Source organism: Salvia miltiorrhiza, chromosome 3, assembly GCF_028751815.1.
Source record: "Salvia miltiorrhiza cultivar Shanhuang (shh) chromosome 3, IMPLAD_Smil_shh, whole genome shotgun sequence".
In the NCBI taxonomy this organism is placed as follows: domain Eukaryota; kingdom Viridiplantae; phylum Streptophyta; class Magnoliopsida; order Lamiales; family Lamiaceae; genus Salvia; species Salvia miltiorrhiza.
Genome location: NC_080389.1, coordinates 3,575,338 through 3,598,658, shown reverse-complemented (window position 1 = coordinate 3,598,658; position 23,321 = coordinate 3,575,338). Strand labels below are relative to the sequence as shown.

At 36.8% G+C, this 23,321-nt stretch overlaps 2 protein-coding genes and 1 long non-coding RNA gene across 5 annotated transcripts; 2 read left to right on the top strand and 1 right to left on the bottom strand.

Moving 5' to 3' along the window:
* The first annotated feature begins 1,186 nt into the window (after positions 1 to 1,186).
* Positions 1,187 to 4,208, top strand: LOC131016825 (putative late blight resistance protein homolog R1C-3). 3 transcript variants are annotated; one of them, XM_057945584.1, is made up of 2 exons: positions 1,187 to 1,674; positions 1,741 to 4,208. In XM_057945584.1, exon 2 carries the CDS (start codon positions 1,896 to 1,898, stop codon positions 4,116 to 4,118), a length of 2,223 nt encoding a protein of 740 aa, XP_057801567.1. In that variant the 5' UTR covers positions 1,187 to 1,674; positions 1,741 to 1,895; the 3' UTR covers positions 4,119 to 4,208. The 3 variants fall into 3 exon arrangements, with proteins under 3 accessions (XP_057801567.1, XP_057801565.1, XP_057801566.1); XM_057945582.1 differs by having other exon boundaries at positions 1,187 to 1,694; positions 1,782 to 4,208; XM_057945583.1 differs by having other exon boundaries at positions 1,541 to 1,674; positions 1,782 to 4,208.
* A 7,919-nt stretch (positions 4,209 to 12,127) lies between these two features.
* Positions 12,128 to 12,951, bottom strand: LOC131017065 (uncharacterized). Its single transcript, XR_009099381.1, has 3 exons — positions 12,649 to 12,951; positions 12,471 to 12,578; positions 12,128 to 12,225 (listed from the first exon to the last, which is right to left on the bottom strand). It is a non-coding gene; the product is annotated as an uncharacterized LOC131017065 (long non-coding RNA).
* A 7,196-nt stretch (positions 12,952 to 20,147) lies between these two features.
* LOC131016868 (putative late blight resistance protein homolog R1C-3) lies at positions 20,148 to 23,248 on the top strand. The gene is made up of 2 exons (XM_057945647.1): positions 20,148 to 20,579; positions 20,667 to 23,248. Exons 1-2 carry the CDS (start codon positions 20,298 to 20,300, stop codon positions 21,852 to 21,854), a joined length of 1,470 nt encoding a protein of 489 aa, XP_057801630.1. The 5' UTR covers positions 20,148 to 20,297; the 3' UTR covers positions 21,855 to 23,248.
* The last annotated feature ends 73 nt before the right edge of the window (positions 23,249 to 23,321 follow it).

Genomic DNA, 23,321 nt, shown 5'->3' with positions numbered 1-23,321 from the left:
GTCGAATTATATCCTCCGGCTTCAATTCCTTGGGTGCTGAATTGAGTGGTAGTGGATACGTCGGGTCTTTGGACCATTTATTCCGAATTTTCCCGGAACATGGTTTTCGCCGTTCGATGTCCTCCACCTTCTTCTTGATATCACACAAGAGGTTTAGAATTTCTTCCTGTTTGAGTAATATTTTGCTCATTTCCATCGGTAGTTCATACAGCTTGACGCCATAATATTCCACCGTTTTTTGAATCTCCCGCAAGTTGACGTTGTCGGAAGAGCTTGGCTCGATCTTGTGGTAGCTTGGATAAGCTACTCCCGCCTTGTCCTTTGGTTCCATCAAGTATGATATTGTTGATGGAGGTTGTCTCTGGCTCGTCGGTTTGCCGATCTGGCCTCGGCAATCTCCAGTAGGGCATCAAGATATCCCCTGATGTACGTGATGATCTCACGAACAGTCTCTTCGTCTTCGTTAATGTGAACCGCTAGGGTTCGACAATACACTTGTAACTCACCTAGTAGGCGACCGTTTTCTCTCTCCAAAGATTGGAGAGAAATCCTGTATACAAGACATCTCGGACACTCGTCCGGATCCATATAAAATTTTATGGAGTCTCCTCCCACATAGGTTAATCATAAAATAAATTAAATATAATATAATTTCTCAATAAAAACCCGCTCTGATACCATTTTTGGCGTGCGTGGGTTTAACAAAATATATCCATGGTATTTGGGGTAAATCTATAAATAGTCATTTGAAGGGGGTTAATTTTAAATATTCAAAACATGGAAAGGTGCAATTTCCAACAAATCTCAAAGTTGGTGTATTATTTTACAACTTTGAAAGCTGGTGGGAAAAACGAGAATTGGCTCAAAGTTCATGTATTTTGATGCCAATATCCCTTTGAGAAATATGTCGCATTTTTTGTCATGCTTAAATAACTGCTCTCTTCCTGGTACAACATTGAGCTTGTTTCAATATGTTTCGGCGGATCCTGAGTTGTACTGCAGCATTTAAAAAAAAAATCAAAATATCAATTAGATTCAAACAAAACAAATGGAATATGACAACTTTCCCAACTTGCAATTTTTTTTTTTTCAAAAGTCCATATTTTATACCAACTTGACGACTTGGATGTTGCTACCAACCAAGTTGAGCATCATTAATCATAGTTTATTCTTGGATGCGTGAATTAGAACATAGAAATCAACATCGCTCACCTACTCGATCTACTCATATATTCTTATTTTTAAAGACTTGAATCAGCGAATAGTTAAATGACGCCAAGGACACATTGTTTGTGATAATAATTGAGGAGATATAGCCATTTTACACATTGTTTTTGCTGAAGCTAAACTCAGATTCCATCAAATTCTTGTCCGAAATTCTCAGAAAAATATACACTGTTTTTCCTCGGATCATGGCGGCATATGCAGCCTTGGTTTCTCTTATGCATATCATCGATACGATCGAGCATCACCATTCCCCTCCAGTTTCTATCGACAAACAACAAGTTGAATCTCTCACTCGAATTGTTACCTCTTTGCAGGAATTTCTTGAAGGTTATAAGTCCCCTGTTGCTGACGGAGATGAAGCTGATCCGCTGGAGATGCGTATCGCAGATGCAGCTTATAAGGCTGAAGATGTTATCGAATCACATATTCTGGATGTGATTAAACTGGGTAGATCTTGTCCCAATGAAGTCAGTTTCATCAACTTCTATCAAGATCTACAACAAGTGATTGAAGAAATGAATCTCTAACTCAAATTATTAATTACCTTCTTGCAGATATTTCTCCAAGGCTATGTTGTAGATGCAGCTCATGCGGCTGAAGCAGTGAATTCTAGAGAGGAAGTCAGTTGCATCGACTTCTATCAAGATCTACAGAAAGTGATTGAAGAAATGAATGTGATTAAGAAGGAAGCCATGGAGATTGCAGCTGAAGCTCAGCTGCAGAGAAAGGTCTCCTCGACTCATGCTGGCTCCTTGACATCCTCTTCCAATGTGAAGGAAAGCATGATGGTGGGCTTTGATGACGTGCAACTTCAACTCTTGGATCGGCTCACTGGAGGGAACCGTAACCGCCAAATCATCCCAATCACAGGGATGGGCGGGATTGGTAAGACCACTCTTGCCCGACATATATTTGAGCATGCCCTTGTTAAGGAGCATTTTGATATTCGTGCATGGACTACAATTTCTCAAACTTATAATGTTAGAGAAACACTTAGACAAGTTCTTCACCAAGTGAGTGGAGATTTGAGGAGTGATCTGAGTGAGGAAGATTTAGGAGTGAAATTACGAAAGTATTTACTGTCTAGGAGCAAGTATCTCATAATATTGGATGATATGTGGAGTTTAGAGGTGTGGGAAAAGATGATGGTTTTCTTTCCTGTTAAGAATGATGGGAGTCGAATAGTCGTAACAACTAGGCTCTCAAACTTGGCTACTGAGTTGACAAACTCCAACAGCATTGGTATGAGATTTTTAGATGATGTTTGTAGCTGGAGTTTGTTCTCCAAAACTGTATTTGGGGATGAGGGTTTTCCTCTTCATCTCGAGGAAATCGGAAAGAAAATTGTGGGGAAGTGTAAGGGACTTCCTTTGTCGATTGCTGTGATTGGGGGTCTTTTGGCAAAGTCCGAACTTACACCGGAATATTGGGAGCACATAGCGGAAAACATAAGCTCAATAGTGAATTCTGAGAATGATGAATATTGCTTGAGAGTATTGAAACTGAGCTATGACCATTTGCCTGCCTATCTGAAGCCTTGTTTTTTGTACATGGGAGTGTTTGGGGAAGATGAGGAAATTACGGTTGCAGAACTCATGAGGCTATGGGTTTCTGAAGGCTTTCTCAAACCAATAATCAATAAAAGCTCGAAAATAATTGCCAAAGAGTATCTGAAGGAGCTAGTCGATAGAAACCTCATTCTAGTTCATAAGTTGGGGGCAGTTGGGAATATAAAGTACTGCAAAATGCATGATTTAGTGAGAGATCTATCATTTCAAGAAGCTGAAAAGCAGAGGTTTTATTATGTGTTAGGGCAACATTGTCCTCGAGGGATAAATAGCCAACGCCGCATTGTTATTCCCAGAAGCACTTCAGCTATGACAGTCCGGGATGCCATGGAAACTATGTCGTCACGTGCTCGTTCTTTCTTATGTCATGCTGATACGGTTCCAGAATTGCTAGATTTCAGATTTTTGAGGACATTGACTACAGATAAGGATTCCAGAAAGCATTTAGAAGAAAATGTGTTTCAATTGGTGAACTTGAGGTACCTTTCAGCTAGATTTCGTGAGGGGTTCCAAATCCCTTCTTCAATTAGTCTGCTCTGGAATCTACACACACTAATTGTTTTTTGTTGGGGTGAACCTATGACTGCACCAGTAGAAATTTGGAAAATGCATCAGCTTAAGCATTTGGAGATCGTAAGTTTAGGAGGAATGTATCTCCCAGATCCTCCGAGTGGGCATAGTGATGTTTTCATGGAGAATCTAGAGACGCTCAAAGGAGTGATTGATTTCAACTTGAATGAAGAAGTGGTTAAGAGAATTCCCAATATCAAGAAACTATATATAAGTTACAGGCATAAAGTAATGGAGAGAGTGAAGTGCCTCAGCTATCTGAGTAAGCTGGAAAGCTTGACGTGCATTATTGATGATGGAAGTGATGATGAGTATCTGCAGAGTATTGGCTTCCCGCGCTCACTCAAGAACCTGCGTCTTGTATGCGGAAAGTTCCATTTGGAGGAAATTCTGGAAAAGATAGGTTCATTACCACTTCTTGAGAAGCTCCATCTGTTCACGGGGCAGTTTGCAACAGGCAGTTGGGAAATAGTTGAAGGCCAATTCCCCAGCCTCAAATACTTGAGATTGTGGCGGTGTTGGAATATGGAATGTTGGACATTAGAGGGCTTCTGCTTGCCACGCCTTGAGCAACTTCATCTAGAGGACATGGATTCGTTGGAGGAGTTCCCTTCAGAAATTGGAGAAATAGCAACACTCAAATCAATTCAATTGTACAAATGCAGTGAATCAATGGTTGTGTCTTTGAAAAAGATAGTAGAGGAACAAGAGGAATTACAAGGGGACCCACCCTTTCATGTTATAGTTAATTGATCCCAACTTTCGTGTAGTTTGATGTGATGAGGAATTCAATTGCATGTGGGAATATACTAATTTCAGTGATTAATTTTCCTTATAACTTTATATTTAGCTTGTTTTTAATTATTTTTAATTTTTAGCAACATAAATCATATGTTTAATTAGTATCTATAATCTATACCTACTATAAAAGTGTCTGGTTTTACCAAATTTAGTTTTCCTATGTATGTCCTTATTTTTTAATCTGTTTTAAGGCCAATAATGTAATAGTATCATATTATTCTAATCACAAACATACAATAATCTCATTCCAATCACACTTTTAAATAAGTTTAAACTATTTAAAATTACTCAATGTATAAAAGTTGCACGTCCCTCGATTTCAGCAATCACCTATGTTTAGTGCTCGCTGACTTGATCTTCATCCATAAGATTTAGGGATATTTCTAACTTTGTCTCGTTTTAACACTCATTTTGTGATTTTTATGGAAAACTTTTTTCTTGTATGAGTGACCTAGTTGATTAAATGACAATCAAGTATTTTGGGAAAAAGAAACTAAATATCAACATTCTTCATAAAACAATAGGCATATACACGTGACAAAGCACACAATGTTATCACTCTTCAAACATATAAATTGTGGGAAATTTGAAAATTTTAAGTTGTTTGAATGAAATTTTAGAGATTGGCAGATTTCTTTTTGTTGGTTTTGAAGATAGTGGCAGCCAAAAACTAGCGCCATAATGAAATGAAAATTTTCAGTTTATTTTTTTTATTTTTTTAATTCCTTTAAATTTCAGTGTGTGCGGATTCCTTTAAATTTCATATAATTGCCATGTTGTATTTTGATTTATGCTTAATTGTTTTATTTTTAAGGGTTTGCATGAGCATTATTTTAAAATAATCTTCTGGAAATTGGTGCGTTTTATGGTGTATTTTATGCTTTGCAGGAGATTTAGGATTTCGAGATGAAGAGTGCAAATGTTGGAGAAGTTTGGGTTAAGAATTACGTTTTTGTGCATACTCTGGCGCGTCAGAGAAGCGAAGCCCCGCGCTGCAGAGCAGATGCACTCGCCAGAGAAATCAAAGCCCAGAGCAGCGAAGTCAGGGCAGAGAAACCGAGAGTCAGAGCAGAGGAGAAAGTTAGCTCTGACTCAACAGCCAGAGCGGAGGAGAAGGATGCCAGAGCCGCGATTTCCGCCAGAGTGGAGATTACTTGCTGAGTACGCCAGCTGGACTTACCTAAGTATTACACGATTCTATTTCCTTTAAGAGTCCAGCTTTGCATGGCAACTTTCATAGTGATCTAGGGAAATTTGAGGTCTATAAATAAGGTTTAGTTTTCATTGTAAAATACTTCTGCCTCCAGGCGTGTAGTTAGATAAATCCTTTGCCCTAATCTCTAGTTTCCGCCAAGTTAGCTAAAGCTTAGGTTTATTGCTTTTCTAGTGTTAGTTTCGATTATTGTTCTTAGTTAGTTTAGTATAATTCTTTTAATTCATGTTTTAGATTAGTTCCCGTTTAGAGTTGTAATTACGTGACAGATTACTTCTCGAGACGATTTACGGTATTTCTTTAATCAAGTTTATTTATTTGCTTTTACCTGCGTTTCCTTTAAATTCTGCAATTGAAATTATGCAATTTAGTTTCTGCCTAGTTAGATTAGATTAGAAGTTTTAATTAAATTTATTTAAATTTAAATTGCCTAGTTAATTCTTTACTTTAAGTTCATTTAATTCTTGCCTAGGGTTTAATAGTTTCACGCCTAGATAATTTTAAGATTAAGTTTTTAGTTAAGTTTAAATTACAAGTATTAGTTAAAAATTCCTTTTTGCCTAGTTAAGTTTAATTCGTGTTAATTTACTTTCAATGTTTTAGTTTAATAATCTTAAGTTTACAGCTTTCTTGTGACATAATTAAAAGCCCTTAAAGATCTTCCTTGAGAGACGACATTGGGTTAGCTTATCACTGCTAGGATGTCCTTGTTCTATTGCAAGTCAATCTAGAGGTGTTTCTAGTTGAGTCATATTTTCGAAAATACAATAATTAAATAATATGAAAATATAAATAAAAAGTAAAGTGAAAGGAAAAAAAATTCTTTTTTCTTGGTAAAATTAAGAACAATAAAAAATTTCTTAAACACAATACTAAACACGTGTGACACACACATCTTTATCTTAATTTTATTCTCCTTAATCTCTGTGCCGAAAATGCATAGGCTATAAATAATATGACGCGGGAACTACAATATCTAATTATCATATTGTAACATCCAACTCACCTAAAGGCTAAAAACAAGAGCAAGCAGAGCAAAGCAAAGCAGTGCAATCGATTATTTATCTTGTGCAAATGTAGTTTGTGTATAGTATTTTATTTGTGAAAATGGTGTCCTTCTTATCAAAACCAATAAAGCAGTAGTATTTTCAAGAACACGACCGAAGAAAGTGAAGTTACCAACAGACAAAAGATTAGTGTGTTCTTTATTTAAATACATAACTAAATAGACAAGATTAATGTGTGGTTTTCATTGTTAATCACTTACAAATGCATTCCACATATCCATTGTCTTTTCACAAATACTTATGTACCACCGGTGGCATGGTGCCACCGGGTCATGCCCACGCAAATCATGATTCATTTAGCAAATTCAGGTTTAAACCCGGACCCGTTTACATTTAAAAAAAAAGGTTGTAGAAAACCAGATGGCACTGTGCCACCGATGGTACACAAGAAACAAGACTGTCTCTTGTCTTTTTTCGCTAGAATCCAAATATGGCATCAAGTTTTTTATTTATCTAAGTTGAAATAATTCAGTTGAAATGTTATTTATTTTTATTGACGTCGTTGTTCCTCTCTATAAAAGAGAAATGTCTATATATCATTCATACTCCACTTTAATTTATTTTCTGCACGCAAAGAATGGATAAGAAGACTCTAAAAGTTTATAATTTGAAGAAAAAATACATATTTAAAAGAGCTGGTACAAAACTACACCAAGTGAAGCTGTGGAATGGAATCTAAATCTTACAAATTAAGTGCCTATATCAACGTTATTTCCTATCCTCAACACAATTCATGAGAGACAGAGAAAGAGCATAAGCCTAAAACCATAATCAACTAAAATATGCAACTGCATCAAGAAAAATGATTTTGGTATGAATAGTTCACTATGCAAAACTAAAAGCATTTTATTGATTATGCTCCTCAATTTCAGCAATTTTGATTCCACATTTCAAAAAGAAAAGCAAATTAAGTGGTTCTCCTTTCAGCATATGTTTGCCACCGGCACTACGTCGTTTGTTTCTTTGTAAACCTGAGATTGAACAAGAGTAGTACTCATATGAGACAACAAAAATCTGCTAGACCCGTGTTATTCAATTATCTCAAAAAACTACTCCATGTTATTCAATTCAAAAGGCAAATTTGATGAAAATTGTGCAAGTAATTAAAATTTAAGCAACTGCAAAGTTCAATGGGTTAGTTGGGCCTAAATACACAAACTTTCAATCAATTCTAGTTTTGCACATAAACAAAAAAATCTGCCTCCAAACACATGAACTTTCAATTGTTCTGATTTTTCACACGATTATCAATTGCACCCAAATTAATGTTGAGGCGGATGCCTTAAATGCCTACATGGTTTAAACAATTGATGTGCTAGACGAGGTACTTGGATTTCTATACGCTACTTCAGCTTGTCACGATGATATTAATTTGTCACTTTAACTAGCCACGATCGCCGAAAATTGATAGCCGTGTGAAAAATCGGAACAATTAAAAGTTCGTGTATTTGGAGGCGGAATATTTAGTTCATGTGGAAAACCATAATTCACTAAATGTTCGTGTATATAGGCGCAATTACCCCAAGTCCAATGAAGTAGGACATGAAAGTTAACTTATCCTTTTTTCTTTGTGAACTCCCTTAGGTATCATATCTTAAGTGCATTCAAATATCTTCACCACTCACATACCACCTCCCCACAAAAATAGAGAAACTCAAGGAAAAGATCAAGATCATACCTATCACAATAGATATGATTCAACCACAGTTCGGCCAAACTTTTCCTGAACATCTTTGGGAGTTTCAATCTGCGAGCAAAAGAAAGAGGAATAGAAAAGGATAAACAATGGTGAAATATAATAGTATCAATGTAGATAAATGTATATAATATAATTCCTCCCATTTACCGCATTTAATGCCTTGAAGAGAGCCTTCACAGTGTTGTGGGGATGTAGTAGCCCGCTATTTTATTTTATGATTAAGATTAGTAAATGCGATATTTAAATTATTGCATCCTCAGTTATTTTTAATCCAGTGATTAATTTCCTGTTAAGTTAGCCTAGATATTTGAATTTAATGCAATTGCATGTTATGATCGCAATCAAACTATTGAGCCAGTCAATAATTTATAATTTTAGATTTATAACTGACTTAGTAAAGTCAAGTTATTTTTTTTTACTTGCAATAGAAATATCATTTCTATGTATTTACCTTTATCACTCGAGTCGTGGATTTATTTCAGCTTGTGAAGTGAATTAAATCTACAGATTTAATTTAGATTTATTCTACAAGTCACGATGTTAATGGATGAGAAGTCAGCAATCAAAATATGAGAATTTTTAGAGTATTTTGTATTTTTAGCAAGACCCGAGATTAATAACATATATAGAATTACCAACAGAGAATGATTTATTTTATTCATCACATCACAACTTTACAACTTATTATTCACTACATCCCTATTTCCTACCTACTACATCAAGAAAACAAACCAAACTTCCTACCTACTACATCAAGAAAAGAAAAGGAAAGGCATGCGTGTGGGAACAAAATCAGCCATTTTAGTAGACTACTCAAGTATAGCCATTAATGCACTCCTTCAAATAAACATATAAGCAGCAACTCTCTTCCATTTCACTTCTCAATTCCCCTGCACTAATAACCCACGTGAAGGAGGAACTCCATTCATTGCTCATCTGCCAAACTTTAGAGTGTATCTATCCACTGATTCAATCACACAGCAGCCACCCAAACACAAGGATCCACAGGTATATACTAAGCTCCCCTATTCAATCCATTAGCATTTCATCCAACAAGCATGATCAGTTAATGAATACTAAGTATATAATGAGTATATATATGCATAAGGGGCTTAGCAATCACGAAGTCAGTAAGAATTTCTATGATATAGAAACAACTACATGTTTAGTTTAATCTCTTGCATAATCAAATAAGAAACAAGATGATTTATGGGCTGCACCAACTGGAATAACACTAGAAACCAAACTAATGGATTTTCGTTTAGAACACCTTAAACCTGTGTGAGTGAGAGACTTGAAATCGGACGGAGGGCGACTGCCCTGTTTAGTCGAGCTCAAGGAAGACGACGGCGAGCTGCCTTGTCGGAATCTGAGTTACAGCAGCGGCGTCGGGGCTCGGGGAAATCGACGGAGGCGGCAGACTTTCGACAGCAAGGAGATTAGAGCTTCTGCTTTCCTTCAGCGGATTGGGAAGAAGAGCCGACGCAGGAGGACGAACGAGACCCTGACTGTTCGCCGGAAGTAGCAGCGGCGACCTTCCCGATTTCAGGGCTCGTTCTTGGACACTACGGAGAGGAAAGAGGACGGTGTCGGGATTGACGCATCGGCATCCGAAGCAGACCAGAGCAGATGACCGCTGACCACCGGACGAGCAGCAACAACTTCAGGCAGCGACTCCGGCGAAACAGCAGCAGTCGGCGACCTGACGACCAGCGGACGCCGCTACGGGTGCAGCGGCGCGGCGAATCACGTCGGACTTCCAGTTGCAGCGGCAGCAGTCCACTTCTTCGGCTGTCGTCGGGCGATCTGTGAACGGACGGAGAGAGGGAAGAAGGTGACGGTGAGGGTGATCGGAGACGGCGCTCTTCGCCGGAGATGGGCCTCGGCGGCCGTGAGTTTGGGAGAAAGAGAGAGATCGGTGCTGCTCTGTGTGTGTGTGTGTGAGCCGCCGTGCGTGTGTGTGTGAGAGAGGTGTGTGTGCGTGAGTTCTGTTAATGAAGAAGAGGGGTTTACTTAATTGGTGCTTGGTTTGGGCTTATTATTTTTAAAGAAGCTGGCCTTTTAAATTTTCGAAATGGGCTGCAAATTTATTAATTGAATTGCCTTACATATTTAATTGATGATGGGCCGATTTTAATTAAAGTTTGGGCCTCTAATACATTATTTTTTTGGGCCGAATTTATTTAAATTAAAGCTCATCTATTTTATTTTAATTGGGCTGTTATATTATCTTCGTTGAGCCTCGTTTGATTTATTTAATTGAGCCCAGCTAATCAAATTATTTATTTATTGGGCCAAGATTTATTTAATTACTCGAGCCGATGAATTATTTCAATTGGGCCTCTCATGTTAATTATTCAAGCCACTTCTACTTAATTAATTATTAGGCTACCTTATGTTGAGCCTTTTAATTATTTAATCTTATAACATTACTTGTTCCTATTTATTAAGTCCGATTAATAATGAGGTTATAAAGCGAATAAGCTGAAGTATTTATTTATTTTCTATTGACTACAAGGAGCGGGGTTTATTTAATTGACAGATTAGAACACCCCGAAGAGAACGGATTAATTTTTGTTAATTATCCGGCTGCATGAGACGAGACTTAGCTTTTGTTTAAATCCGATAGCCTGGATTAACAATAGAAATTACCTAATTATTATCTCAGAATAATAGTTCATGCATATGAGATTCATGCATAGTTAAATTACGCATTCTCATTTAATTGAGAATTTTTCCTCGATTTAAAGTCTTACGTTATTTTCTCGAATTAAAGGTTGAGCGCAAGAATAAGAGCTCGTCAAGGAGTCACTAATCTGTAGCAAAGCTTTGCTATCAGGTGGGCATTACTTTTACTATACGTATATAGAGATCCCCTGCGTGTCGTAGGCCTCTTATACGAATGAATGCATGAGATGATCTAACTGTTAATTTCAGTTTCATATATATATCAAATGAGTTTAAATGTTACGTTCAAGCAAGTTATTTCATGACAAAATCTTTGAGTTAAAGTTATTTCAAGTATTGTCTTGCCATAAGATGTTTAAATTTTAGTATGATATCTATCTGCTTTGGCTTTGCCAATGATGCAATCGAATTCGGGTCTTGAGCAGTTGATAGCTATCCTGCCAGGGCTAGTGTACACCAGTGACCGTGAGTCATCTAGCGGGTTGGCCGGTCAAGTGACCGTGAGAGGTGGCCACCTCTCCGGCACACAGTTTCAGATATGATAGATTACAAGATAACTTAGACTGCAGTCGAACATTAAGAATCACAAATGAACTTAGTAAGCTTGGGCCTTTTTAGCGAAAAACTCCCTTGCTGTACTGTTTATGATGGCATGACAATTTACAGTTTTGAAGCATGTATTTTTATACTTAGGCATACGTGCCCACTGAGTACTTTTGTACTCAGCCCTGCATATATTTCTAAATGTGCAGGTTGAGCAGCTACCGATGGTGATGAAGTGACGAGCGGGACTCTTTTGTCTTATTATGTATTAATGAACTCTAGGGATACATGTCTTCATACATGTAATCAGAACCTTATTCCGCTGCGTACTCAGAAGTTTTATGTTATTTTGGCTAAGTCGGAGTTATCCGAACTTACTAGTTATTTGAGTCTCTACGACTAAACCTCCGTTATATTATAAATATCCCTTTTGTTAACAATGATGAAATGCGATCCTTCCTTGTTTGATTATTCCCCTTTCTACCCCGCTTCTAATCTCCCTCCATTAGTCACGGTTTCCCCGGCTTAATTATCCTTAATTAGGGCCGGTCGTGACAGGGGATTCCTTGAACCGACAACCTACAAGAGTATTTCCATCAGGACAAAGTTGGAAATGAAAGAACATATTTCTGGAGCCAGTTTCATATATCTACAAGTACTTAAAAATTTCAGGCCAAAACCCCAAAGAAGAAAAACAGCTTTCTATCAATTTCAACCATCAACAAAGATATACAACTAGAAATTTGACGATACCTTAGTCTTTTTATACGATGTCTGAATTGCATGTGCAATTGTATGATCCTCATGCCTCTCTACATAGTGCAGATTCTGAAAGCACTTCTCATATGCCTGTGGCAATAGGCCATTAACATATTAAACTATAAATAACAGATGCCGCGATGAGTTTCTATAAATATTGAAAAGTTTTCTTAATTATTTGAACAGACAATCTAGTGGCATAATACCTTTTAGAGTTGACTGCACATTCTCAGACAATAGTATATAAGCATGTCTAGTTTTCAAGCCGAATTTACACACGTGCAGCATAAAGAAGCATGACAGTATGGATTTGAATGCATGTATAGTTCTGATACCTTTTGAAGAGCAAGCGGAACTGCAGGAGCCTTTGCTTTAGCAAAACCAATAACACCATTGTAGTTCCCACAAGCTAACATTGCAGTGTATTTGATAACTTGTCCACCCTGTCTCGTTTATCAGTCATAATTGTTAAAAAAAATGGCTACTGAATCGTAAATGAGGAGGCTATATTACCTTTGTAACTTTACACGTCCTATTCACATCGACCAGCCTAACATCAAAACCCTGCACACAATGGAGACACACAATTTAACATATTGATCTGTTGGTACATAAATGACTACCAGAAACAATAGTTCCCATGATTCATGAATAGAAAAGAAAAATGGTAAATATTAGATCAAATGTGAAGAATATCATCATATGATTATGTGCAGGTCGTAAATAGCCAAGGCATTTATTATCGTGCAGGCCTTTTTTTGTGGTTAAAGCAGAAAATAAATCTATCATGGCAATAAACTACAGTAGCATAGTATAATAGTAACCAGGGGGCTTAGCCCACTGGCCACCGGGTCCTCACTGTTCTTGGAGTGGATGGGGAACTAATTACTAACATCTAACATGACTTTGCCCGATCAAAAAAAAAAAAAAAAGCATAGTATAATAGTACTTGCAAGCTCAAATGCGAACTTACCATATAAAACAATCTCAAATTTCAAACTTAATAATTTTCGATGCAATATATCTTAGAAAACATGACTTGAATTTACATGATCAGGCAATAGGTACTTGAATTCAGGATTAAAAAAGCAGATGGTGATAAGTATAGCATGAATTTGAAATCCTTGACACCAACAAAAATACTCACAACTAAGCGAAGAATCACTCAGCATGCAAAATACCACCAAACAAGCATCTACAAACGCAAACAATTCCATTTGGGGCTTGAGGGTTGGGCTGTTGGGCTTCTATTTGGGCCGTTTCCTTTTATTTGATTGGGCTGGCGTACATATAGTATTTGGGCTGGCTTTTTTATTTGGCTGGGCCCGATTTTCTTTTCAATTTAATACATTGGGCTGAGTGTATTGGGCTTGGGCTCCCTTATTTAATTAATTGGCAGATTTACTTTTAAGAGAAAATGAGCTGTGATTTTAATTGAATTTGACCCTATTTATTCATTCAAGTTTTGGACTACTCATTGTATTAATTGAACTATCATTAGTTTAATTAATTATTCTAAATAATAATTTACATAATAATATTATATTAGTATTATGTGCATATTTTAAGTAATTATTTATTACTCTCTCCGTCCCACGATTCTTGACACGTTTAGTTTTGGCACGAGAATTAAGGAATTGTAGATTAGTGTTTTAAGTGTGCAGGTAATAAAGTTTAAAAGTGATAAATTAGGAGAGAAAATGTGATAAAGTATGAGAGAGAGAATGTAATAAAGTGATAAAGTATAAGAGAGAAGGTGATAAAGTAGGAGAGAAAAGATAATAATTGTTACTTCCTCCGTCCACAATTTAAAGCCCTACTTACCCTTAAATTTTTGTCCACAAATTAAAGCCCTATTCTGCTTTTTGTACCTTTTTACTCTCATTATTTTTCTATATTTACTATCATTTGCCACTAATGGACCCACCTTAAAACACATTTATCATTTTTATATTATATATTTACTACACTTTATCACTAGTGGACCCACTCACAACACTTTTATCACTTTAGTCAACTATTTTATCACTTTAGTCAACTACCCTTCCATATCACATTTTTAAGCTTTCTTAGTCTCCGTGCCCACACCAAAGTGGGGCTTTAAATTGTGGACGGAGGGAGTACTATATTTAGAAACGTGTCAAGATTCGTGGGACGACCCAAAAAGGAATACGTGTCAAGATTCGTGGGACGGAGGGAGTATATGTTAAGCATGACATGAAATTGCATGTACATTATGCAACAAAAAGTAATTATGATTTAATTGGTTTTATTTATAAATCCAATTATTAAAGAAAATCGAGTAAGAATATTATTGGTGTCCTTAACTCAAGAATTTTAGTTTTGAATTGTTCATTCATTAAATTTTGAAAACCCGGCTAAATGAATCATAGAATGTTAAACACTTCACTATAACCTCATAATAGATTCAGGAAACCTATTAAGATAATAGATTTCTTGTAGGCTTTGTGGATTGTGGGGACTTGCACTGTTATTCCGATTCAGAGTTAAGGTTAAACGACTGCCATTATCTATACAGGTGGACTTACTTTCCAAATGTATGATTGAGCTAATAAGCTTAAATGTTATATTGTTGCCCTTAAAATAGATTTAAAAATACGGACAAAATAGGCAAATGAAATTTTGTAAAACATGACATTTTTATACTCCCTCCGTCCACAAAGAGTATGTGATGGAGTGGAGGGCACGGATTTTACTGAAAAAGTAGATAGATGTTATTTTAGTGTTAAAGTTTAGTATTGGGCCCACCAAATCGTAAAAGTAAAGAGAGGGTATTTTGTAAATATTGATTATTGAGTGTGAATGGGGTTTAAAGTATAAAGTAGATTTCTAAAAAAAATGAAAACACACAATCTCTATGGACGGATGGAAATAGTAATAAGCACACAATCTTTGTGGAATGAGGGATAATAGGTATAGATTAGCATGTAAATACACAAATTTTTCTCATTTTCTAAAATTTAACATGACATTTTTATAATAGATATTGAACCATATTTTAATATTTCAGTTTGGATCGACTCAATTTCAGTTATTTTTCTGAAATCCTAATTACACCTATAGTTTGGCCCATCAAATTCTATTTGGGGTGGGCTATCTAATATGACGGCTTATTCTCAAGCAATCTGATCCAACCCACTCCTTTTTCCGTTGGGTGGCTTTAGTCCCATTGGACCTATTCAATGGGTCTAAGTGCTAACATTTCAAATGTATGTATATTAATATTTCCTCAATTTTCAGAATTTGATAAAATAAAATAATCTATACAAACCCTTCAATCTTCATTACAAGATGTAACTGTGAATATAATAGAGAAGGCTAAATCATCAAATGATTTGGAGAATGCAAAATCATCAAATAATTTAGCATTCTTCATTTAATGATGCAGTGAAGTCATTGGATAGAAAGATGAAGAAAGAAATGCAATAGTGTTTTAAGTGTGTAGTTAATAAAGTATAAAAGTAATAAAGTAGGAGAGAATGTAATAGAAGTAATAAAGTAGGAAAGAGAAAGTAATAAAAGTAATAAAGTAGGAGAGAGATGTTACCTTATTTAGAAATGTTTCAAGATTCGTGGGACGATCCAAAAAGGAAAACATGTCAAGATTCGTGAGACGGAGGGAGTATACATTAATAAAAATTTGATGATACCTTAGTCTTTTTATAGGATGTTTGAACTGCTAGCTCAAATGTGAACTTACCATATATAAGTAGAGCATGAATTTGAAATCCTTGACACCAACAAACAGTGGCGGATGCAGCTAGGAACATGGGGGTGCAGCTGCATCCCCAAAAAAAAAAAAAAAAATTAGTAGTATTAATATTTATATATAAATTATTTTAAATTTAATTTTTGCACCTCCAATTAAAAGTTTTAATCCAAAATAAAAGATAAATTCAGTTTTTAAAATCCTAAATTCCATTGGCCCAACTAAAAAGAGAGCTCATCATCTCGTTCTTTTTCATTCTTTTAATCAAGCCCATCATTTAATCAATCAATTACCTCAATTCTTAATTAAACAAAAAAGTTGCAAGTACACATTTTGCATTTGGAATGTAGAGTTATTACTATTATATTTGTATTTTAATAAAAAAAAATGTCTAAAATATATTGAAGGCCTCAAAAAAAAATTCCGGGGGCGGTACCCCCGTAGAAGTTCAGCCCCTCAAAAAAATCCTAGCTCCACCAATGTTTATAAGATTCTTTTTTGCACCCCCAATTTTAAAATCTTGGATCCGCCACTGCCAACAAAAACACTCACAACTACGCCAAGAATCACTCAGCATGCAAAATACCACAAAACAATCATACATCCAATTTCCATTTGGGGCTTGAGTGTTGGGCTTCTATTTGGGCCGTTTCCTTTTAAATTTAGCTGGCCCAATTTCCTTTTACTTTTATTTGATTGGGCTGACGTATACAATAGCATTTGGGCCGGTTTTATTTTTATTCGGCTGCACCCGATTTTGTTTTCTATTTAATTCATTGAGCTCCCTTATTTAATTAGTTGGCAGATTTACTTTTAAAAGAAAATGGGCTGCGATTTTAATTGAATTTGGCCCAATTTATTCATTCAAGTTTTGGACTATTGTTACCCCTTGCTAGTCCATATAAAAAATCTAAGCGTTTTTTGTGTAAATGATCCATTTCATCACCCATAATTTTAGATTCCCATTTCTTTGAATAAATCAGAAATTGTGAGGTTGAGGAGATGAGTGTTGGGAGCAGCTTAGGAGGAGGCTTGAAGAAAGTGCTGGCTTAAGTGGCCACCAGAGGAGTCACTGAGGTTAGAGCTAAGAGTTTGAGATTTTTGAGCTCGAGCTCGACTCGATTGCATACTCGGTGAGCTTGAGCTCGACTAGGTTCGGTTCGGCTCGATTATTGAATCTTAGGGGGGTGTATTCGTTGTGGAGTTTAATAGATTTCTATGGATTTTAAAAGTCTGGGTGTATTCGTTCCAGACTTTTAAAAGTCTGCAGAAATCTTGGTGTATTCGTTCAAGACTTTTAAAAGTCCATATAAATCTGGGTGTATTCGTTTCAGACTTTTTAAAATTCATACAAATCTAGGTGTATTCGTTATTCCATTGACTTCAAATCCGGAATGACTTTCATGAATTTCATCCAAAAAATACACACGACGAAATCCGGCCAAGAACCACGAGAATTGAAATCCATAGAGTTTTGAGCGAGCGCTGAGTTCCAGCGCCTGCGGCTAAGAAGCCAGCGAGCGCCGGAACTCCGCACCCGTTGAGAAAGTCCAGCGCTCGCTGGGTTTGAGCGTGCGCTGAGATTGTTTAGGAAAAGCTATTCAAAGTTGCTGGACTACCCATGGTGGATAATTGCATGTCTGGGTATAACAGCTGCATGTTTGCTTATGGACAGGTAGGTATCATTGTGGAAGTTTGTTATTGGACCATATGATATGAATGTTGTGGTTGTTTGAAACAATAATCAAATCTTGGATAATTTGTTGCAGACTGGTAGTGGAAAGACATATACAATGATGGGCGACATTTACAATGATTGGACCATATCACAATTAGTAGTTACTTACTCCCAGCGCTCGCTGGGTTTCCAGCGGTGCTGGGACTCAGCGGGCGTTGGCATCATGGATTTCAATTCCAGAATTATCCCCCAAATTCTTCGAAAATCAGTGAAAATCGGGGTGAAATTCAACCACGAATTCTTTGAAAGTCGTCTGGAATCTATGTGAATTCCATGGAATTTAAAATCCATGGACTTTTTAAAGTCTGTGGAAATCCACAACGAATACACCCCCCTTAGTCGAGCTCGAACTCGTTTAAGCTCGGTGAGCTTGAGCTCGTTTAAGCTCGTCTCATACATGCTTCAACAAATTGTATATATTATGAGCTATATTAGTAATTATGCTATAGTGTAGGGATAAAATGGTAATTTTTTTGAAAGCTCGATTAGGCTCGCGAGCCTAACGAGTCGAGTATGATGAAACTCGAACTCGGGCTCGATACCTAGTCGAGTAGCTCGAGCTCGAGTTCGACTCAGCTTATACCGAGTTGATTTTGAGTAATTTTCGAGTCGATCCCGAGTAGCTCGCGAGCTAGCTCGACTCACTTACACCCCTAATCTAAGTTCAGTAAATGTACAAAGTGATAGGATTTTCACCATTCACACAGTTGTTAATTGTTTAATAAGTACTCAACCACATATTCAAACTCTATAGGCCTGCTATCATTTAGCACCAGTGGCATGCATGATACTCCCTCCGTCCGCCAAAAGTATTCCACTTTGGTCGGGCACGGAGTTTAATAAAATGTGTGATGATGTTGATGTAGTGGAGAAAGGGTCCCACCACTTTATGAGATGTGTGGTTGAGATTGAATTTGGGGTGGGTTTTTTGTAAATAAAGAGTGTTTGTAAGGATAAAATATAAAGGTGGATGGTGGGACCATGGCTTAAAAAGGAAAGTGGAATACTTTTTGCGGACGCCAAATATAGTAATTGTGGAATACTTTTGGCGGACGGAGGGAGTATATGAGAAAAATATGTTTACTATACCAAACATTAAAAAAGTTGCAATGATAGTGTTCTTGTGGATAAATTACTTGGCAAATAGGATTATAAAATAGTTGTCTTAAAATGTGACGAGGAAACTTAAATAGTCCATCTTGTTTTTGTAGAATGCTCAATCAGGTTGTAGACTCCATCTAAAATAGAATAAGATCTTCATTTGTTTGGATCCAAAATACTGCAATTCTAACTTGGTTGATCATGGTAGGCGACTAAATAAGCTTGAAATGTTGAAGCGTCGCCTAAAGGGGCCACCAAGAAAGGGCAAGGAAAGCGCGCTAAAAAGAGTGGCCGATGAGGATCATCTCCAAAAACCAATTTATATGAAACTAGTTTATAACCGGTCGAAATTCGACGGGAAATCACTTTACATCATAATTATTATTTTACATTATTTATAATCATAGTATATGAAATGTTATTTATATAAATTGTTCTTTAAATAATTTTGTTTGATCAAAATAAATTGGGGATACAGTTCCAACTATAATAATCTCAACAATTTTTGTCAGTTATATGTTAATTTTTTGTTGAGAGTTAAAATAGATTGTCTTTTTGTATAAGTTTTTATTTGATGAAATTTCATGAAAAGTTGATGTGAGGTTGGCGACCTATGCCTTTTTAGAGTGCATCATTTTCTTGAGGTGTTTTTCATTTCAAGTAATTTGCATATGTTTAACCCTACAACATATCTTGATTGTATCTTTGAGCTGTCAATAATATTCAATAGCTTTGATAGGGATAATAATAACCTTTATTTCTTCGGTTGGATCCAAAAAGCAAAAATAACCTTTATTTCTCTAAATATGTTCATGGGATGGGCTTGGGCTTGGGCTTGGGCCTAGTCGAGAATAAGAAAACAAGCTGGATTTCATTGAAAAAAAGGTTGAGAATGAAGCTCTATATCATAATTTTATACTAGTATATATTTCCCAAATTATATGAGATAATCAAATGAAATTGAGTGAGTGTTAGCTTCCTAAGTTTCATGCTATGAGTAAGCAGGACAACAAAAATGGTAATTTAGGTTAAGGTGGTGTAAAATTTCATATTAATAATTTTTATTGAACTTGATTCAGAATGGTTGGAATACGTTTACACCATAGTGTTCTTATTTAAATTTACATGTAATTTAATGTTTCTCAGCTGTATGAGGATTGGACATTGCCCGCCTTTTTTTTTAAGTAGTGTACTGCGAGAAGACAAATCATATTCCAAAAGGTTTTATTTTGAATCTTATTATTATGCACATTTAAGCATAGCATAATGCATGCTACACTAAATGATCACCTATCTAAAAAAAATTCAATTGTAGCTTGCTACTCTTTAGCTCCATTATTTCATAATTAGCATAATTAGCACAATGTGATAAGAGACTAGTAAACTGTAGGGTCAACCGACAAGTCTTCTCTTATCTTAGCTGTTTGGCATTAATGTGATTCTGAAAGGTGGATGAAAAGCTGCACACATAATGTTTCTGATAATAATTGAGAAGAGGAGATATACCCATTTTACACATTGTTTTTGCTGAACCTAAACTAAGATTCCATCAAATTCTTTCTCAGAAAAATATACACTGTTTTTCCTTGGATCATGGCGGCATATGCAGCCTTGGTTTCTCTTATGCATATCATTGATACAATCGAGCATCACCATTCCCCTCCAGTTTCTATCGACAAACAACAAGTTGAATCTCTCACTCAAATTCTTACCTTTTTGCAGGAATTTCTTGAAAGTTATAAGTCCCCTGTTGCCGATGGAGATGAAGCTGATCCGCTGGAGATGCGTATCGCAGATGCAGCACATGCTGTTGAAGATGTTATCGAATCACATATTGTGAACGTGATTAAACTGGGTAGATCTAGTCCCAACGAAGTCAGTTTCATCAACTTCTATCAAGATCTACGACAAGTGATTGAAGAAATGAATCTCTAACTCAAATTATTAATTACCTTCTTGCAGGAATTTCTCCAAGGCTATGTTGTAGATGCAGCTCATGCGGCTGAAGAAGTGAATTCTGGAGAGGAAGTCAGCTGCATCGACTTCTATGAAGATCTACAGCAAGTGATAGAAGAAATGAATGTGATCAAGAAGGAAGCCATGGAGACTTCAGCTGAAGCTCAGCTGCAGAGAAAGGTCTCCTCGACTCATGCTGGCTCCTTGACGTCCTCTTCCAATGTGAAGGAAAGCATGATGATGGGCTTTGATGACGTGTTACTTCAACTCTTGGATAAGCTCACTGGAGGGCACCGCAACCGCCAAATCATCCCTATTGTAGGGATGGGCGGGATTGGTAAAACCACTCTTGCCCGACATATATTTGAGCATGCCCTTGTTAAGCAACATTTTGATATTCATGCGTGGACTACAATTTCTCAAACTTATAATGTTAGAGAAACACTTAGAGAAGTTCTTCGCCAAGTGAGCGGAGATTCGAGGAATGACTTGAGTGATGAGAACGAATTGGGAGAAAAATTGCGCAAGTATTTATGGGGTAGGAGGTATCTCATAATACTAGATGATATGTGGAGTGTGGAGGTGTGGGACAAGATGGGGGTTTTCTTTCCCGATAACAATAATGGGAGTCGAGTAATCATAACAACTAGGCTGTCAAACTTGGCTGCCAAGTTGACAGACTCTAACACCATTGGTATGAGATTCTTAGATGATGTTTGTAGCTGGAGTTTGTTCTCCAAAACTGTATTTGGGGATGAGGGTTTTCCTCTTCATCTCGAGGAAATCGGAAAGAAAATTGTGGGGAAGTGTAAGGGACTTCCTTTGTCGATTGCTGTGATTGGGGGTCTTTTGGCAAAGTCCGAACTTACATTGGAGTATTGGGAGCACATAGAGGAAAACATAAGCTCAATAGTGAATTCTAAGAATGATGAATATTGCTTGAGAGTATTGAAACTGAGCTATGACCATTTGCCTGCTTATCTAAAGCCTTGTTTTTTGTACATGGGGATGTTTGGGGAAGATGAGATAATTAGGGTCTCAGAACTCATGAGGTTATGGGTTTCTGAAGGCTTTCTTAAACCAATAATCAATAAAAGCTTGGAAACAGTTGCCGAAAGGTATTTGAAGGAGCTAGTTGACAGAAACCTCATTCTAGTTCATAGGTTGGGGGCAGTTGGGAATATAAAGTACTGAAAAATGCATGATTTACTGAGAGATTTATCATTTAAAAAAGCTGAAAAGCAGAGGTTTTATTATGTGTTAGGGCAACATTGTCCTCGAGGGATAAATAGCCAACGCCGCATTGTTATTCCCAAAAGCACTTCAGCTATGACAGTCCGGGATGCCATGGAAACTATATCGTCACGTGCTCATTCTTTCATATGTCATTGTTATTCTACATTTTCACAATTGCCAGATTTCAGATTTTTGAGGACACTGAATACATATAAGTATTCCAAAGAGTATTTAGATGAAAATGTGTTTCAAATGGTGAACTTGAGGTACCTTTCGGCTGGATTTCGTGAGGGGTTCCAAATCCCTTCTTCAATTAGTCTGCTCTGGAATCTACACACACTAATTGTTTATTGTTGGGGTGGTGAACCACCCGTAGAAATTTGGAAAATGCATCAGCTTAAGCATGTCGAGTTCAAAGATGTAGGAATGTATCTCCCAGATCCTCGGAGCGGGCATAGTGATGTTATGATGGAGAATCTAGAGACGCTCAAAGGAGTGATTGATTTCAACTTGAATGAAGAAGTTGTTAAGAGAATTCCCAATATCCAGAAGTTGCGCATAATATACATGGATAAAGTAATGGAGAGAGTGAAGTGCCTCAGCTATCTTCAATGTCTGAGTAAGCTGGAAAGCTTGACGTGCCTTATTTATGATGGAAGTGATGATGAGTATCTGCAGAGTATTAGCTTCCCGCACTCACTCAAGAAGCTGTATCTTGGAGGCCTAACCTTTCATTTGGAGGAAATTCTGGAAAAGATAGGTTCATTACCACTTCTTGAGAAGCTCACACTGAAATGTGGGCAGTTTGCAAGACGCAGTTGGGAAATAGTTGAAGGCCAATTCCCCAGCCTCAAATACTTGAGATTGTGGCGGTGTTGGAATATGGAATGTTGGACATTAGTGGGCTCCTGCTTGCCACGCCTTGAGCAACTTCATCTCTCGTACATGGAGTTGTTGGAGGAGTTCCCTTCAGAAATTGGAGAAATACCAACACTCAAATCAATTCAATTGGAGTATTGCAGTGAATCAGCGGCTGTGTCTTTGAAAAAGATAGTAGAGGAACAAGAGGAGTTACAAGGGGACCCATCCTTTCATGTTGAAGTTACCTCATCCAACGTCAGCCAAGAACTGCAGAGCTTGGCAACTCCCAACTTTCGTGTAGTCAAAGGGTAGTTTGATGCGATGAGGAATTCAATTGTGGGAATACTAATTTGAGTGATTAATTTTCAAGGGGACCCACCCTTTCATGTTATAGTTAATGATCCCAACTTTCGTGTAGTTTGATGTGATGAGGAATTCAATTGCATGTGGGAATATACTAATTTCAGTGATTAATTTTCCTTATAACTTTATATTTAGCTTGTTTTTAATTATTTTTAATTTTTAGCAACATAAATCATATGCTTAATTAGTATCTATAATCTA

What these genes read in the sequence shown, in the direction of transcription:
- LOC131016868 (XM_057945647.1), top strand. Translation starts at nt 20,298, where the DNA reads ATGGCGGCATATGCAGCCTTGGTTTCTCTTATGCATATCATTGATACA. An exon ending in GTAGATCTAGTCCCAACGAA is followed by an intron (nt 20,580 to 20,666) that starts GTCAGTTTCATC and finishes ACCTTCTTGCAG; the next exon opens with GAATTTCTCCAAGGCTATGT.
- LOC131016825 (XM_057945582.1), top strand. Translation starts at nt 1,413, where the DNA reads ATGGCGGCATATGCAGCCTTGGTTTCTCTTATGCATATCATCGATACG. An exon ending in GTAGATCTTGTCCCAATGAA is followed by an intron (nt 1,695 to 1,781) that starts GTCAGTTTCATC and finishes ACCTTCTTGCAG; the next exon opens with ATATTTCTCCAAGGCTATGT.